Source organism: Onychostruthus taczanowskii, unplaced genomic scaffold (assembly GCF_017590055.1).
Source record: "Onychostruthus taczanowskii isolate IOZ18803 unplaced genomic scaffold, ASM1759005v1 scaffold28, whole genome shotgun sequence".
NCBI lineage: Eukaryota > Metazoa > Chordata > Aves > Passeriformes > Passeridae > Onychostruthus > Onychostruthus taczanowskii.
The window spans coordinates 2,438,358-2,457,740 of record NW_024500128.1 but is presented as its reverse complement, the minus strand read 5'-3'; the positions used below and the strand labels follow the sequence as shown (position 1 = coordinate 2,457,740).

General features: G+C 40.1%; 1 protein-coding gene across 3 annotated transcripts in view; it reads right to left on the bottom strand.

The window, feature by feature from the left end:
* Nucleotides 1-8,253, bottom strand: part of ANO10 (anoctamin 10) — a 121,544-nt gene extending 113,291 nt beyond the window's left edge. The window contains exons 1-5 of one of the 3 annotated variants that reach the window (XM_041407922.1): nucleotides 8,136-8,253; nucleotides 4,837-5,010; nucleotides 3,626-3,808; nucleotides 2,094-2,228; nucleotides 450-569 (exon numbers count right to left, since the gene is read on the bottom strand). In XM_041407922.1, coding sequence (XP_041263856.1) covers nucleotides 450-569; nucleotides 2,094-2,228; nucleotides 3,626-3,808; nucleotides 4,837-4,996 — 598 coding nt within the window. In that variant the 5' untranslated portion in view covers nucleotides 4,997-5,010; nucleotides 8,136-8,253. The other 2 variants (XM_041407924.1, XM_041407923.1) reach the window with 2 other exon arrangements.
* Nucleotides 8,254-19,383: the final 11,130 nt, after the last annotated feature.

Genomic DNA, 19,383 nt, shown 5'->3' with positions numbered 1-19,383 from the left:
AGAAATTATATTCATTTTATGATTATTCAGTGTCCAAAATATACTCAAGTGACGCTAGCATGCAATGACATAGTCTTCAGTCAGACACTGAATTTAAAACAAACAGTTTTAAATACACTTTTGACACACCTACAACACAAAAAAGCTTTGGGAGTTCCAGACACGTGGGAGCTTATCAAGAGTCAGTTTGAAAGAACAGTCTTGGCTTGGACCATTCCTGCTTTACTGATGGGTGGGGAGAATGTGTGATGTGCAGAATGCTGTTACAAGGAAAGTCACAAACACTGAATCTGCAGACTCTGGAATCACCAATTTTGCAAGTCTAGAATCATTTCAGCAGATCACACAGGAAACACTAAAAGAGGAAAAACTTGTCCAAACAGTAAAAGAGCAGTGGTCTAATTTCACGACTCCACTGCATGACCACAATGCAAAGGCTGTTCACATACCTAAAGGTTGATAACCAATTTTCACTCGGCCATACCAGCTGTGAGAAAGCTTTTTCAACTCTTCTCTATCATGCAGAGGAAAAATTTGAACAAGAATACCACTGGTCAATAATCTTCTCACTAGAAGAGAAAAGAAAAAATAGATACCTGGCACTCTTTCAAAGGACAGTGAAGTTGACATAAGTAAACAGGTTGTGTATTTACCAAGCCTAAAGTTCCCCTGAAATAGTTCTAGCACTCAAATCCTAAAAAAATGGTCTCATGTTAATTAAAAAATTGAGAGCAGTTATACCTATTCCTGCAAATACTGTGCTGTCCACTGGAAGACAAAGAGCAATCTTTTTACATACAATAACTACTCCACAGCTTTGCAATATAAACAGAGGCAGCTTCAACAGCAAAAAGTGCTACAGATCAGGACTGAAATGCCACATGTAGCTTTGTGGGGATAGCCATAAAGCCATAGTTGTATTAATCATGGGAAAGATACAAAAAAACTTTTGAATTATCAGTTTACACTAATTCACAAATTACATCACATCTTCATTGCAAGCAAACTACATATTCTACAATTTGTATTTAGCTCTGCTATGGAAAGCAATACTACATGTGTAGATAAACAATTAAAAAACTGCTCTGAAGTTACAACCATAGAAAAAAGAAAATAAATTTTAAAACAGGGATGCACTGGAAGTGTGACAGCATTTTAATATTTCCCATCATCATCTGCTTGATACAACTAGAAAAATACCTTGACTGTATAAAAAAATTACCAATGTAAACTCATCTGACATCTACATTTATTTACGTGTTTTGAACACAGATCTCCTTCTCTGATGATCAACACTAAAGAATAAAGATACTGTTAATAAAATGACATACAATTATTAAGATACATTCTCCTAAGAATCTGTAGCATCTCTGCCAACAAACTACTTTCTGCTACCATAAAAATAGCACCAGCTCTCATTGCTTCTTTCTCTCATGAAAAGGAAAAGCTCTTGAAGCAAAGAGGAAGATCAGGGAAACCAAACAAATTAAATAAAACTTCTTTCCTATTATTAAATTTATCATTCTGGAGCACTGGTAGCCACTCCAGTATTTTTATACAGAGAGAATGCAAATACATAATCATGTAACTTAAATAATAAATACTTTTGGTACTAATTAAAAATCATGGATAACACCAACATGTGCAAAAGCTACCCAGCTGAAGAGAACATAAGGCCAGAGCCTCAGCCTCACAGAACGACTCAGGATGGACAGTCCTCTGGAAGTAATCTGCTCCACCTTCCAGCTCAAGGTAGGCGTGGCTTAAATAGGGCTGCTCGGGGCTTGTCTAGCGAGGATTTACAAGTCTCTCAGGACAGTTACCAACAATCTCTAAATTCCTGATCAAATGTTTGATTACACTTTTGAGAAAAATACTTTCTTGATACCTATTCAGAATTTCTCATGTTGTATTGTGCGTCCATTGCCTTTTGCCCTATTACTGAAGCAGTGAAAAAGTAATTTGGTTAAAAATAGTGGGACTTGAGCATCTGAAGAATTTCTCTTCATTACAGGAACACTAATTTTTTTTTCACCATGAACACTATCCTACATCAACTCAGTGAGTTAGAGGCAACAAACTACATTACTTACCAATTGATTTTCCTGGGTACAGTTTTGCCTGAGGATATCCAGGGATCATTTTTTCATCTTTGGCTCTCAAATTTTCAAGTTCATGTTTGATGATGTACTGACATTCTGCCATTGTAAGGAAATTGTGATTGTCATCTAAATAAAAAGGAAGGTTGTATGAAACAGTGCAGCACATGGATACAACCCTGGCAGCAAACAACTACAAAAAATTACCAGAATCAGGAAAAAAAAATTACGGCAACAAACCTATGTTAACCCCATCATGGAAACAAAAGTCAGATTTTCTTGATATAAAAACAATTTTTTTCCCCCCTTAGGAATAAGAAACCATAGGGATTGCCCTAAATATACTAAGTAAGAAGAACAAAACTCTAATACAAAGAATAACTGTATATTATAGTTTAACTGGGCAACCAGAAATACTACCAAGACAACACAGACAGCAGGGTTTCTTTTCTAGGTGACAATTTCTCTGATTGCACCTGGACAAAACTAAAATTACATTTGTGTTTTTAAATAGAAAAAATACCAGGAGATACAGCCAAAAATATGTTTACAGCAGTTGGAAATCCAGCTAATCCTAGAGATTCTGTTAGCAGTGGAATTTGTGACAGATTTGCATTAATAATGTAAAGGCATGAAAGAAATGGAAACGGCACTTTTGCAACTGACAACTCTTTTGAAGGCTTCCTAATTTCAGCAAGGTCACAAAACCGAAGCCACTGCAACAGGTATTGCACAGCAGCAGTGTTGAGCAAAACTGCCACTGAAAAACAAAACTTAAAAACTGTTTCAGACAGACCCAAGAACCTTTATATTGAAAATGTGGTGAAAGGCATCACTCAATCAGGCGCAAAAAAAAAAAAAATGTACTAGCCATACTAAGCTGGAACTCCAATATTTACCTGCAGAGCAAAAAATGAGTTCTGCCACTGTAGGGGCGTTAAATACTTTACAAGCAGCACATTTAAAAGGAAATGTTCCTGTGCTGTGACCCCCACAAAATAAAAGAGGAAAAGGAACAATTCCACTAATCATGCCCAATTCCCACTGAAAGCGTCTGTAGTGCTAATTATTGTTTGTTTGATGTGTACATGTAACAGAGAAAAATGTTTCTATTTTTTCCAGCTTATTTTAAGATCACAAGCCTCAAAAATGGCTCACAGAAATGAAATTGCTACATTAATTAACAACATGGATTGATAATCATAAAATCATGTCTACCAGCTCTTTTTCTTGTTTTATTTTCCAAGAAAATCTTTCATACAGGTAAAAGAATATTTGGAGCATAGAAAAGCATGAAGGAAAAGACAAGCAAAAAATTAAAGCCATGTGAAAGAAACCAAAATTCATTACATGACTTGAATTTCCATAGTTAAAAACAAGTATTTTTTTTTCATGGCTTGGTCTTCCACTTGCTGTTCACAGTTACCATTCCAAGGAACAGAAAGACTGTAAAAGATTTAGCAGCGTAATTGCTTATAATCTTTAGTCACCACTTTGCAATGATAACGATTCCCACTATTGCTTACCTGCAAAATGTTTGAAAGTTTTTCTACTGCTGTATGTAAAAGTTCTCATTGAGTTATCACTGCATTCCTTCACCAAACCTACGGTTTCAGCTCCCAGCAACAGCCTTAAGTGGGAAGCTCCAACTAGATAAATATTTTCAACTCCATTTTCCGTAACCAGTGGTTTAATCAGTAGTTGTGCACCTTGAAAGTAAACAGGGGTAAAATAAGCAAGAAAATACATTAAAATTACGTCCAAAATCCCTAGCATTTTAGCATCCAATGTATTTGCCCAAGCTAACAGGACTGCTGAAAACGTCTCTTTTTAAGGGCACAAAGACTTAAGGTTTCAACAGTACTTGGCATAGGTTGTTCAGAATCTTGCAGGGTCACCCACCCCCTGATTTAGCCCTGTTTCTGTTGAAGCACTCCCAACAATGACCTGAAACAATGGGGACCATTTGAATCTATTCCCCTAAGGTTCACACCATAAAAGCAAGAAGTGCTTCTGCAAACAGTTCAATTGGTTTTAAGGAGACTAGATTTTTGAAGCAGAAACATCCCTGAAGTACCTAAAAAAGGCCTGAAAGCAAGTTTGTAGCCACAAATCCGTCAGCCACAGAAATATTAGTGACCATAAGCTATAAGCTACAACAGCCACAAATTACTTTTTCTGAAAAAGTTTTTAAAAAAGTCCAAGGAATTACAAATAAATTAGCCTAACTTTAATTCCGAGAAGCATACCAAAATGAATAATGAAATATTGCCTTTTAAAGACCCTTCATGCTAACAAAAAAATATAAATAAAGCCCAACATGAAGTTATCAAGATTAAATTGCTTTCTGCTAACTTAATTTTGTTCTACAACATGGTACGAAGGTTTATGGACAGGATGTGAAGCATCTTCATTTAGGCAAGGCTTATTACACTTCTGCAAGCAACAGGAGAAACATGTCTAGACCACTGCTATAAAAACTGAAATCAAAACTACATTGAAACATAGGTTATCAGGGCTTAAGTGCAAAAAATGGAAGAATTCTAGAGTTCAGCTGTCATTTGACCTTAAGCCAATGTTTTCATTAGTAACAAGGTTAAGTGGGTTCAAAAAACACAAAACAAGATTGGCAAGCAATCATTTCAAATTCCCTGAAAACTAATTTTCTGTATGTCTTCATATTATGGTGACAGCCAATTTGATTTCAAAGTGCTACAGAAGATCATACTGTACTCACCTCCATTTGCCTTTTTGTCCACGATTCGTTTAGTGAACCATTCTATGGTTTCTTCTTTGGTGCCTTTTGCAAGTTCAACTACTACCAGGGGCCTGAAGTTAGACTCAGCAGTATCCAAGAAAGACCAGCTTTCCACCATCTCTTTCACTTTTCCCGCCATCTCGTGAGGGCTTGCTAAGTACAAAACCAAAATAAAATGCAAGTGCTAAAACATATCTGGTACAAATCTAAAGCCCACAAAACGTTACTGCAGCGAGTTACACAAGTCTGTGCTTATCAGAGGCACAGGTGTGCACTTTTATGCACTTACTACTACCAGGTTGAGTAACCTCTGCAGTTGTCAAGATGCTACTGATCTCCCATGGCATTTAAGTCCTACTCTCTATGTTGGAAAACTGCTGTTGCTATGTATAGCAAAGCAGTACTGAGAGGAAAGCAAGTAAATAAATTAAAACAAATCAATAAGGTCAAACTATCCTCAAAAACAACAGCCTGCAACTTCTGACAGTGTATTTGTCAGTGAATGAAAACATTAACAGAAACTTAGTCAAACAGGTATTTTAAAATCAATAAGCTTCTCGTGGTATGAGTACGCAAACAGATTATAAGGAAGAGCCTTCTCAGTTAATCTTGTGAAGCTTTAACCATACCGAGGAAATTTACAACCCTCTTGGGCAGGTGAGTAAGACACCTATCATACTGACAGGCAAATTACACTCAAAGCACTCAAATGACTTTTTGGAACCTATATACCAAGTGTTCTGTGACAAAGTCCAGCCATAAAGCACTGACAGCACAATGTTATGTGTAAATACTCCAGATGATCTAAGCAGGCCTTTGTAGACTCACAGTCCCCTTTAGGTTGGAAAAGGCCTTCAAGATAGAGTCCAAACCTTAATGCAGAACTTCCAAGTCCACCACTAAACAATGTCCCCAAGAGCCACATCCACAGAGCTTTTAAATACTTTCAGGGAGGGTGACTCAACAGCCTGTTTCAATGCCTGGCAACCCTTTCCATGATGAATTTTTTCACAGAATTTTAATGGCACAGCTTGAAGCCATTTTCTCTTGTTTTATCACTTGTTACTTGGCAGACCCCCCTTTGCAACAAGCTCTTTTCAAGTAGCTGTAGAGAGTGATAAGGTCTCATCTCAGCCTTCTTTTCTTCAGGCTGAACAACCCCAGGAACTTCTCTTTTGTCTTGTTAACAAATTTTGTATAAATTATTCTACAGAGATCACTGTATCATCCTTCATAAAGCAACTTAGAGATGTTGATATAAAACAAATCTGTTAACTAAGCTACTCCATTAAAAAAAGTTTAAAAACCCAAACAAAATACCTATGATAGATTTAATTTACTAAATTTAAAAGTGAGGGGAAAGTTTGGTGATTTTGGTTTGGGGGTTTGAGGTAATTTTTTTTTATATTAACTGAAGAAGGGAATTTACCCAAGGCCTTTACGCCATTTCCCCACTCCTGTTAAAATACTTAATTTCTAAGGAAGTTGCTTTAAGGATGCAGTTCAGCTTTTATGACCATTGTACTTCTGTCATTCAAGGACAAATCAGTCTCCAATATTTCATTTAATTATCCTACAAAATACAGTGATATTGTAAACATATGCATATAATAATAAACAAGTCTGTTCAACTTGTCAATTTCAATTTGCAGAAAAAAGCTTTCAAGCCAGATTTCAATGGGGTTTTTGGTTAGTTTCACTTGCCTTTTCACAGGCACATAATTCTGCAAAATACAGATTTACAGCTCTGAACGCAAGTATTCATGTCTTTAAAAAAAAAATGCACTGGATTAATAAAGTATTTTTAAAAAATTCAGATGCGTATCTGTACAACCAGAATGAACCAGACAGAGAAAAACATAATCAGGGATGAGGCACTGTAACTGAGCTTGTCAGTGACTAACTACACTGTCTTGACAAGTCACTGCACCTTAATGCATCACCATCCATAATCAGGGGTTTGCAAGGATTTGCTAAAATTACGCATGACATATTGTGTATACTGCTATTTCTAAATAATTCAAAGAATGAAAAGCACTAGATAATTATTAAATATTACCTACGGGTTAAGAATATTGCTTTGCAGAACAGTTATCTCTGGAAAACAGCCTTTTTAAAAAGCAGTGTGCTATTCAGTGAATTTGGCTCCTATCATATATTCATCGTTCTTGGCATGGTGACTGTAAGAATCACAGAATCATCACAGAACCAAAGAATGGTTTTGCTTGGAGGTACTTTAAAGATCTCCTAGTTCCAATTCCCTTGCCACGGGTAGGAACACATTAGACCAGGTTGCTCAGAGCCAACCAGGCCTTGAGCAATGCCAGGGATGGGCATCCACAGCTTCTCTGGGCAACCTCTGCCAGTGCCTCACCACCCTCACAGTAAAGAATTTCTCCCTAATATCTAACCCCAAACTACTCTCTTTCAGTTTGTTATTTTCAGGCTTATTACTACTGAAAACTACAACAGAACTGAAGTACTCTTCCAAATCGTGCCCGTGTGATTTCCAAATTTATTTTCCGAAAAGGCTGTCCAACGCCCAGCACAGACCCTATGGGACACAATTTGGCCTCTTCTTTCATACTACACACTGGATAACCAGCGACAGACCCAGAAGCACAGGGAACAAGCTAAGAAGGCCCTTCAACCCCCGAGCTCCCGCTCTCACGGAGCGGCTGGGTGGCGGTCACAATTAATTAGGTTGGAAAAGCCCTCTGGGACCATCGACTCCAACCCATGACCGAGGAACACCGTGTCACCTCAGAGCAGAGGGAGCTGCAGCCCTTTTCCAGGGCCTGTGGGTGCAGAGCGGGTCAGAGCCGGGCTCACTGCCCGGCCTCCACCCGCTCGGCGGCCCCGGGAGCCGCCGCATCCGGGCCGTGCCTGCTCTAAGGCGGTCCACCACGGCTCCTTCCTACTGCCAGGCTGCGCCTCGCTCTCCTTTTTTAGGAACGCAAATACCGGGGAGGAGAGCAGTCCGGCCGGCCCCGCCGCCAGCACGGCCGGTGACTCACTGCCTGCCCCCGGCCCGGCCTCACTCGCCGGCGGCCGCCGCCCCGCGCCGCTCCCCACAGAGCCCACCGCGGCCGCGAGCACCACCCCGAGCGCTGCCGGGGCGGCGGGGGAAGCGCCGGTGGTGTCACGGCCGCCCGGGCTCGGCACTGGCTCCGCGCCGCGGCGGGGTGGGCGGGAAGGGCGGAGGCTCCTCCCCTGGCGGCGGCGCGGGCAGCGAGAGCCCCTTGCCGCTGAGCGCCGGCCGCCCACTCCCCACTCACCGCCGGTGCCGGCTCCACATCCGCAGGGCAGGGCGGGGCTGAGGCGGGCGGCGGCCGCAGGCACCGGGCGCTGCCAGCACGGGCGCCGGGCCGGCCCAGCGTGACACCGCTCGCCGCTGCCGCCGGCCACGCCCCTCGCCGCGGCCCTTCCCCGCCCGGCCGAGCCGGCGGCGGCCTTTAAAAATGCTGCGATGTCAGCGTTTTAAAAATGCTCCTGTGTCAGTGTTTCAGCAAGGCTTGTATGGACCGCCAGCTCTCACCTTCATCCTTTTGTTTATTTCCGCCTTTTGCTGCTTGTGTTGCCTCCTGTCCCAGAATCACAGGATCAGTTAGGTCGGAAAAGGCTTCTAAGACCCTCGAGTCCAACCAATGACTGAACAACACTGTGTCAACCAGACCCTGGCACTGAGTGCCACATCCAGTCTTTCCTTAAACACCTCCAGGGACGGTGACTCCACCACCTCCCTGGATAGTCCATTCCAATATTTATTCGCCCTTTCTGTGAAGAAATTTCTCCTGATGTCCAACCTAAACCTCCCATGACACAGCTTGAGACTATGTTCCTCTTGCTCTGCACTGGTTTCCTGGGACAAGAAGCCAACCCTCGCCTGGCTACACTGTCCTTTCAGGTGGCTGTAGAGAGCTATAAGGTCACCACTGAGCCTCCTCTTGTCTAGGCTAAACAATCCCATCTCCCTCAGCCACTCCTCACAGGACTTGTGTTCCAGATCCTTCGCTAACTCCATTGCCCTTCTCTGGACTCACTCCAGCACCTCAGTGTCCTTCCTGTATTGAGGGGTCCAGAACTGGACACAACACTCGAGGTGTGGCCTCACCTGTGATAAGCACAGGGGGACAATCAGTTCCCCAGTCCTGCTTGCCATACTATTCCTGATAGATGTCAGGATGCCACTGGCCTTCCCCACCACCTGGGCACACTGCTGGCTCATGCCCTTCTCTAGATGTGGCCCAAACCTCCTCCTGGAGCTTGACATATAAACATCCTGCACTTCAGCTGGGTCACTTTTCCAAACATTGTTTTGTACAGGAAAAGAGATAATTTTTGCATTTTGATACCAAGACTTGTGTAGAAAATATAGTTCCAAGCATCTGTTTGTAGCTAGGAAGTGAGAAGTGTGACTGTAAAGCAGTGGTGGCAGGCAAAGGATGTTGCCAGCAAAGCATGCACCCCTGTGGGGCTTGGAGAAGACTTTTCAGCATATTTTGAAATAAATAGAGATATTTGTATGTAAATTTTGTGATGAAATTTTGATTTGTGTTTGGTAGCAAGTGTACAATGCTAGCTTTTGGTGATGAATTTTTCTAGTATTCATAGCCAATGAAGCAGTGAGGGTCTAGGGCACCATGGAGAATGGGGATATGCAAATACTTGAAATTTAGGTACTAGTGGAGAGTAGAAGACAGACACCATCTGTATCAGATAGTTTGGGCAGAATGTCAGACTTTTTTAACTGTGTTTCAGTCTTCTCCAGTTCCCAGTGGCCTCTCCATATAGTTGTTAATCTCTGAGCATCACCTACTGTGAAAACTCTCACTTTCTGAACAAGTAGCATGGCAGTAACAGAAAGGTGGGTTTAACAAAAAGGGGGCTTTAGACCTTATTCTTGTGTTTTGCACCTTGGATGTCTCCAGTTATGATGCGTCTCACAAATATCCACAATGTCTTCATGGGCCTTGGGCCTCTGGCCTCCTTGGCCTGTCATCCTCAATCTTCCAGTAGTTTACAAACAATTATTTTAAAACTATCTCTGACAGCTCCTACATTTATGAGTTTTCAGTGGGGACTTGACCGTATCCACTTACTTTGGCCCATGCAAATAGTCATTCAAAATCAATCTCTTTTCTGCTATCAAATTAATTTTTCTATTGGACAAGGTCATCTTATGGCAATATTGCTTGATGAGACTGTCACATTTCCTCAGCGCTGTGTATCCACTAGGTGTCACATTCTTGCTACGCAATGAATTCTTTACAGTCACACTCAGTTTCTCTCTAGAAAGTTCACATTTTGCTAGCTATGCATAACAGCACATAATGCTGTACTCACAGAAGAAAAATAGGATTCATAATTGGAAACACTTCATGGCAAAAAGTAAATGACTTTGTGCCAATCACAGTGTTGTAGAGGCTAGGAATTTGCTCTTAAGAAGAGTAGCTAATTTAAAGATGAATCAGGTATGCCTATCCTAAATTGCAAACTGCACTAGCACTATAGCTAAATATAAATCCCAAGCTTGTATCTGTTGGTGATTGTAGTTCAGCCTTGTGATTCTGCTAGCTGATTACAGCATTTTCATGGTCTCTCTCTGTCAGGCACCATGCAGACTGCAGACATAGTAGAATGGATGCGCTGTGGTAAGGCAGGAATTAAAAAAGGGGGAAAAAGAGAGACAAAAAAAGACTCCATGAAAATTTCAAGACCAAAGAATTTATTTTTATTCTGTGGTTAGCTCTCTTCTCCCTGGACTAATGACTACCAGTACTTAACTAAGTTAAGAACCCATTAATTTACTGTAAAACTGTAAAGTGAAACTGGCTTTTACACCTGGTTGAAACTTCAACCATATTTTGAGTATAGTTCAATGGCTAGCTGAGCCCATCCAGCATCTCACTGCCACTAAAAGGGTGAGATCTCACTCCCAGTCCACCATTATCATTTCCTTCTCCCTGTATCACGTTGTCAGACCTAAGGCTCTGCCCCACACTTAAGCCAACACTGGCATTCACCAGATCCATCTCTGAGTCCATTCAATTTAGTAGCTCCATAGAAAACCACCCACTTTTGGTTTGTTTTGCTTTGTTTTCTTTCTGTGATTTAAATAAACTCAGATAAAGGTTAAAGAGCTGGCACAAGGAAAGCACCTTTCCATACAGCAATCCTCATTTATTCAAATGCATGGAGATGTATGTACAGTATGACAACCATACTTCACATAGTTACATAACGAGATTAATATTGACTCTTATCTGAAGTCATATATAATAGCAATCATTCTCGTAAGATTTACCTTTATGGTTTTGAGCCATACTGGAATGCTGTGTTATCACAAAAGTAAGGAGCAACTAACAGCAAAATATCCTTTTAATTCATAAGCTAATGACATATTAGTTTGAGTGCAAAATGGATGATGAGATTCCTAAAGTTTAAGGCTAACATTAAATTACCTTATTATGTTATTAATAACAATTGCATTAAAATTTTAGGAATTAGATTTCAATTAATGTGTTTGTCAGAGTAAGATACAGTAACATCTTACCAATTTTCAGTGACATATTTTGTCAGATTATACGGGATCTTTCCAAAAGTGTAATAAACATTATTAAATTGCATTTCTACAAATGGAGGGTAAGTTATTTTTTGAGTCACACTTGGCACAATTTTTACATTCTGATAGGAATTTTCATATAAGTGTGTTCAGGCAGTACAATTACTGTTAGTGTCAAACTATGAAAGCTTTGATTCATAAACACTGAACAACAAAGCTGATTGTAATCTGTAAGGTACAAGGAAGACACATCTCTTCCATTTCACATTGTGTCCATCTGATTCGAAACATTTAGATTTAACTTAGGTATCTATTTCCAAATAAGATCGTCAGGGAACAAAAAGCCCTGTCCAACAAAATGGAAACAACATAAAAAGAGGAGGATCAGCCTGCCTAAGCCAGGAAGAAGGGAGAGAAACCATTCTCAAATTATTACCAAGGAGGAGCAAGTAAAAGATAAAACATGCGCAAGATATTAGTCATACGTGAAGAAAAATAAAGTTAGGCAAACAGCATCCTAGCCTGTATCAGAAATACTGTGACTAGCAGGAATAGGACAGTGGTCTCTCTCTGGACTTTGCACTGGTCAGGCTGCACCCCAAGTCCTGTGTCCAATTCTAAGCGCCTCACTCCAAGGAAGACATTGAGATGCTGGAGCAAGTCCAGAGAATGGCAATGAAGCTGGTGCAAGGACAAGATCACAAGTGCTATGAGGAGCAGCTGAGGAATCAGGGATTGTTTAGTTTGGAGAAAAGGAGACTGAGAGGAGACCTTATCATTCTCTGCAACCACCTGAAAGGAGTGTGTAGCAAGGTGGAGGTTGGCCTTTTCTCCCAGGCAACCAGTAGGACAAGAGGAAATGGCCTCAAGTTGCACCAGAGAAGGTTTAGATTGGGTATGAGGAAAAATGTATTCACTGAAAGGGTTGTCAAGGCTTGGAACAGACTGCCCAGGGAAGTGGTTGAGTCACCATCCCCGGAGGTATTTAAAAGCCGTGTAGATGTGGCACTTGGGGACATGGCTTAGTGATGGACTTTGCATTGCTGGGTTAACAGCTGGACTCAATGATCTTAGAGGTCCTTTCCAACCTAAATGATTCTATGTTTATTGCCTCAGTATTAGAGTAGCCTGCACAGCTGGGCAATGATGAGCGAGATCCAGCAAGCCAAGTGATCTTTATGTTTTGGAAAGTGAATAAAGTCAGTAATTTTACTGTACATGAAGAAACATTTCTAAATTTCATCACAGAACTTTGAAAACAATGCATCCTTTCTGATTTTCTTTAGAGATGCATGTGTCACTGTTTAGGATGCCCCAAATAACTAGAATCTTGGCTTACAGAGCCTTCCTGAATTCGTGAAAATAATATATGAATTCATGTAAAAGCTTCACAATTAACCACTGGGGTTCAGTTAACATCATAGTGATAGTGTCAGAAGCAAAAAGGTTGAATTTTGCTGCATTTAGACAAATGCAGCCATGAGGTTACTGAGGTTACAGTTCTTCTGAGTAATCTGTGTAGCCTTTTGTTTCTACTAGATATCCCTTCATTCCCATTCCTAAATAATGTAGTTTACTCACTTACTCACCATCCACCTGCTGTGGAATAGCATCCTCTATCCTATGATCAGTGGTCTACTCAGAAGCAAGTCATCACTGGAATTTTCAATATATTCAGTTGGACTGCCTCCATTCAGTGACTGGCATACAACACCCTTTTTTCTCTCATCTGGAGACTTCATCAATTGTAAAGGCTGCATTTAGCATGTCCTGCTAAAAACAGAAAAAAAAAAAAAAAAAAAAAAAAAAGCGAAAAAAAAAAAAAGCTGTGCATTTTGTATATTTCAATCTTAAGGTAATTTTCTTCTTTTGCACATTTTGTATTATAGAGTTCTGGGCAGAACATACTTGGTTTATCTGTTAGTGCATGGTGGCTAGAAACAGTACTGCACAGACAACTGGTTAATTACTATGATTTACTGGATAGCATAATTTAACACATTCTAACAAAATGTGCAGTTCTGGATTCACTGGTAGCCATGATGCCATGCCTGCGCTGTGCCTCAAAGAGCCAGTCCCTGACTGTACTATCTGATGCAGCCTTGCAGCCTTTTGTGTTTTTCAAATACCTGTTTTAATAATATTTCTGCCTGGATTTAGAAACTGAATGAATATTCTAAAAAGCTGAAAGAGCTTGAACAAGGTTTGGGCACGTCAAGTTCAGGGATTTGTTATTCAGCAAAAGTCCTTCCAGCCACTACCTTCAAAGTAACACTCAGTGAAGATAACAACATGATAAATCCCCTTCCAGTCCTATGCTGGGCTCTGGATTATGAATGGGAATTGCTGTAGGAGGGCTGAAGAAGTTAATGATTCCAGTTGTCTTTCACCTCTTGTGCCTGAATTCAGCTGTTGGACAACCACAGCATGAGGCTTTAAATACAATCCTCTCTACAGGCCTCTATACAATCCATTTTACTCTAATTTTTAAGTAACTTGAAGCATAACTTGGGAACTGGCCTTTTATGGAGCTCTTGATTATGAAAAGATGAGTTTTGTAGGTTTTCTAGCTGATTCTTCACAGTGTCATAAACTGATTTCTCTAGGGAAATACATTCACTTACATAGTTAGGCAAGGGCTGTAGCACTGGCAGACTGCTGGCAAAGCGATCATAGATTTGACAGCTGTCCAACAGTTTTAAATCTAAAGACACTGAGATCTGTTTTCCTTTCTTGCAATGTACATGTTGTAGTGTAAGATACATTTCCAAGCCTGCATATAATTTCTTTGTTTAACTGCTATCCCTAGTATGAATTGCACACCTGTTTATTTCACTGTTCTCACCATTGCTTGGAAAATGATAAAACTATAAAACTACAAAACTACAAATATCCTACTGCTATTAACTGCAGAACTTGTTATTGTTACTGATTTAAGTCTAGTTTTACGTACTACATCTACATACTCAGATTCATATCTTTACCTTAATTTTAAGGTGACCCCAATTTCATGCATACAGCTGTTTATATATCAATGACTTTAAAACAGAAATAAAAATTGCAGGCCTTGAAAAAAATCACTCTTAATTTTTTGATCAAAATATAAATGTGATCACTGGACTTCACGAAATTATGGCTGTTTCCCCCTTAGAAACCAACAATACCAAGAAAATAATATTGAACTAATGAAAATAGCACCATTTGAAATATTCAGTGAAACATTTTAGCAATCACTGAAGTAAGACTAGCTATTAAAGAAAAATGGGATGAGTCGAAAGAGAAAGCCTTTTGCTGTGATCTCTTCTGCAGCATAGTGACAAGAAAAGTACTGACAGAACTAGGAGGTGAGCATATGCTATTGTTAACTGACTGCATGTGCTGATCTAGTTCAGCATGTACTTTTGGTATCCAGCTAGTTCCTTGAATGCAAAGTCAGGTACAGTTTTTCAACATCTGTGTTCACGTGGGTCCCAGTGCTGTCATCAAATGTTCAGAGCACAGGGTAATAAAGGTTTATGATATCTTCTGGCAGTTCAAGGGAACACAAGGCACTCAAAGTGAATCTGAAAAAATGTTTAACCCAACTTGTCTGCTATAGTATACATTCAAAAACACCAGATAGAAAATATTTCTAATGTTAAAGATATTTTATAAAAAATCCAATTTAATAGAGACTAGTATATTATCATTCTTAGTATCAAGTGTTTTACTTAAAATCTAGTACTATGAGTCTGTACAGAAAAACTTCGATTTTATCAAGGTCTTTGAATTTCTCTTTTATTTCTGTAGTCTATAATTCTATAATCTGATTTGAAGCACACTCAGATATAGCAAACCTAATTTTAGGAAGAATTTATTTTAGTGAAAATCATCTCAAATCAGCAATTAGAAATGCAATGTAGTAGAAAACAGAAATTCTATTTCTGTTCTCAGTTCCTTCTGAAGCAGATGTTAAGTGTTTGCCAAGAGGGAATGGCAGAAGAGTGTAGTATTTGCCCTGTTTTAAGTTGCAGAAGGGAGTGCTCCCTTGTGCTGGTACTGCAGTGAAATAATCTAAGCAAAACATTAAATTAAAGAATTCTCCATTCATAATGTCAAATGTCAAGTACAAGTCAAAAAAAAGATTAACAATTAATGTTGCCCTTAAAAATCTTTTGCCTGGGGGATCTGAAGTCATGTACTAAAAACAGAGAATGGAATGCAAGTTCCATTTGGGGCTTCTTCCTTTTTCAAGAAAAATAATGTTTTACTTTGGCATTACATTATATAACCAGGAGTCTGTGTTCACTTCAGATTTAATGAGGGTGTCAGGTGTCTGGGTACAGACAATCTCAGCCACTCCAGCCTAGGTGTGAGTGGGCGTATTTAAAGCTGTATGTGAGTCACAGCGAGTCTCACCAGTACTGCCTGTAAGGCCCTGGAACTCGTGGGAACTCATGTAAAGCTTTACATATTACTGCAGTACTGGGGTGCATGGAGGCTCTACACAAAGTCAGCAGATGAAGGCTTCTCTCTTCTGTGTAGGGCCATGCATTGCAGGTGCTCTGGCCATGCTGAGCTGTGTGGCAAGAACACACTGCCCTGGGGGCTCATAAGGCAGGCAGGCCCCCGGGGCAGGCACACACAGCGTGCAGGCAGAGATGGACCTTTCTTAGAGACAGCCACAGCTTCTTCCCAGGTGCCTGGGACTGGTGGCTCTGAGAGAAGCTGCAGTGCTACGCTCACAGCACCAGTTCCCTGCACTACCACAGGGAACGACCTGGTGAAGGCCAGTGTGGAGGTGTGGGAGGATTCATCCAATGCTTTATGAAATCCACACCTGCAGCAGCATGATTCTTTCTCACTTAACTCTCAGAGAACCTGACTGCTCTTCCAGACACTCTGGAAATGTGGGGAAATACTGCGTGACTGTCAGCACCCATTTATGTTGTCACTCTGAAGCTGACATCTTGCTAACAGAAGAGTAAGAAGCAGGGCTGGTTCTGTCCCCCAGCTGAACCAGCTTGTCTGAACTGAAATTCCACCTCCAGACTGAGTGAGGTGGTTTCAGGTGTCCACAAGCAGTCACCATGCCAGTGTAAGTGCACAAGTAACACGTGCAATCCCTCAGGCACCACCCCCCTCCCATATAAAGGACTGGTGGTAAGGGTTGTAAAGCTGCCCTTAGTGGTATTCAACAGTATGTTCAGAGAGATGGTTTTCCACATGTCAGATAGGCCAGACCTGCAGAATTGAGGGTCTCTGTATGTCTGAAATGTGGATCTGTGCAACAACTGGTAGGACAGGCTGTTCTGGGCCAGTTCCAGCTTAATATGTTTGTGTACTTGGAAGTGGATGAGAATTTGTGCAGCTGCAGACCTTTACCAATTCAGGGAAGTTGGAAACTCACACTAAGCTAGGTTTGAAGCATCTAAAACATTCTGGGCATTTAAGGTTCTTAGAAGCAGGGTGATTGGTAGATGGCAGAATTAGGATGGGTACTGGCAATATTAGATGGTGTCAGTAACAGTATCCCGCGGTGAAGGTCACGGTCCACTTGGCAGCACTGACCTAGCATGCTGGAAGACTATAGATATCAGCATCATCTCTCCAGAAGAAAGACATCTTGTGAATATACTTGGATTTTGCTTAGGCACCACTTAATAAGCAATACTGAGTTACCAGATACATTGGATTTTTTTCCTTGATCCTTAGCAGAGTAATCAAATATACATCCCTCTGTGACTTGTTAAAGGAGGACCTTAAATTCAAAGGTGAAAGATGTTTTGCTTTCAATGGACAGTATTTGTGCCCATTTGGTTAAATGGTCTTTCAGGAGACCTCAATATACTCATGAGACTTTGTTGTATAACCAAAGTAATGTTGCATGATAAATATGAAGAAAAACAACATGCTTAAGTTTTCCAAAAATGTTAACACTGATTTTAAAAATAGAGAGCTCTTACAGTAAGATGTAATATCATTTGCACAATATAATTTAAATTATTTTTATGGACATTTTGCAGCTTACTTTATATATTACTATCTTTCTTGATTATGTTATGTAGATCTGCAATTGTTGTTTTATTAATTTTTTTATTTGTTTTTCATGGGATGATTACATTTAATTATTATGCATCATATTATGCACTGTGACATCATTCATTTTCTGAGGGATACAGTGGGTAATAAAGGTACTTCAACAATTTGGGGGTTTTTAATTTTAATTTAATCAAAAGCCATAAACATTTATTTGTTATTTTAAATGCCCATGTTTGGTATAGGACAAATTCAACATCATTTGAACATATTTGAATAAGGAGGAAAATTGTAAAAAATATTATAGTTCCTTAAAAGACCAGAAGAAACAATACCTTAGCCTTTAACTGACCTTTACTAAAGCTTCTTCCATACTAAATACCAAAATCAAATAAAAATTGAATCCAGGTAATGTATCCAGTACTGTACTCTGTACAGTGTGGAGTCCATTCTTACATAACTCACACATGCATGATTTTTTAATGTGATTTATTCGTCTTGACTCCACTAAGTTCAGCCCATGTACTGAAGAATGAATGTTTATATTTTCAGGGCTACACATCGGTGCTCTGACACATCTAGGTGAGGAATTGCTTCCCCAGATAGGTTCCTCCACACTGCTGTTACCTGAAGGAGTGTCAGCCAAAGCTCCCCGGGCGACCTTTCAGCTGCCACTCACAGAGATTATTTGCATGATCTAGTGCCACTTGACACACCCTTGGGTATCAAAGACATCTGCAGAGGGCTGGCAGACACCACAGGACTGAAGACAGACCTGCACCGTTCCGAAGCAACAGTGGGAGTACAGGACATACACCACATAGCAGTGAAAATGGTACTAGACAGATATGTTTAAGCAGCTTATTTAAGTTTTTGCTTCTCTAGCTAGGTGGGCATTTTATCTGTCTTCTCAAGAGGCTTCTGCATCAGCCTCAAAAGCCAACAGTCCTCCACACAAGAAGTTACCCATCAAGGACATGACTGCATACATTTTTCTCATTTTGATTAGGAAGCATAAGCACTATTTTTTTCTTTTGCACAGCCTACAGTAACACCTTCATACATACATCTTTCTATTATTTTTCCAGCAGAACAAACCATAATGAAACTTCGGGTGTGCCCACAAAGAAAATACACAGTATTAAATAAACACTCAGATCAGCATGATTACTTAGCCACACACTGGTAAGCACATGGAACGTTTTGAAAAGAGTAAACTTTAAAAGTTTCCCCATTCTTCTCAGAATTGCTCTACATGACCAAACATCCTACACAACAAAATCAAGATATGCCTGTAGCACAGGGAGGTAAATGTGTGCTATGTTTAATCCAATTAACATAGTTACAAGTAGCAGTGTAGATGCAGCAGCATAGGCCAGACATTATATACATTTATACTTTATATAAATCAGAATACAAGCCATACAAAAATCTAGCAACATGCTCTGAACCTTCTTGGTGTTTCCTTAGGCTTCCAGCAATCAGTGACCAAAGGATTGAGAGGTGATTTGTCTCTGGCCACTAACTTCAATGCCAGTTAAGAGACACCTCCCATTGCCTACTTCCTTATCTACTATTGCCTACTTCCTTATCTGTCACCTCAGTCTTCAGCAGCACCACATTCAATTATTTATGTCACATGAAAAAGTGCTTCCTGATTATTTTTTTTCATCTATACCATGATTCACAGGATCCTTCTAATTCTTGTATTGTGAGTTTTGTGAATGCTTGCTTCTTGTTTTCCTTTCCACATCGTCCATTGCTTTAAAGATTTTTCTTGTACTGCTTTCCATCATCACTCTTCTAGGGCAAGAATTCTAAACTATTTAACTTCTCCATATATTAAAGAATAACATGGTAGTTATTCTTTAACTCTGAATGTCTCTGACACCCTTCCTTCAACTTCCTCTTGTCCTAGGCTACTATACCTTTTCCAGAGTGGC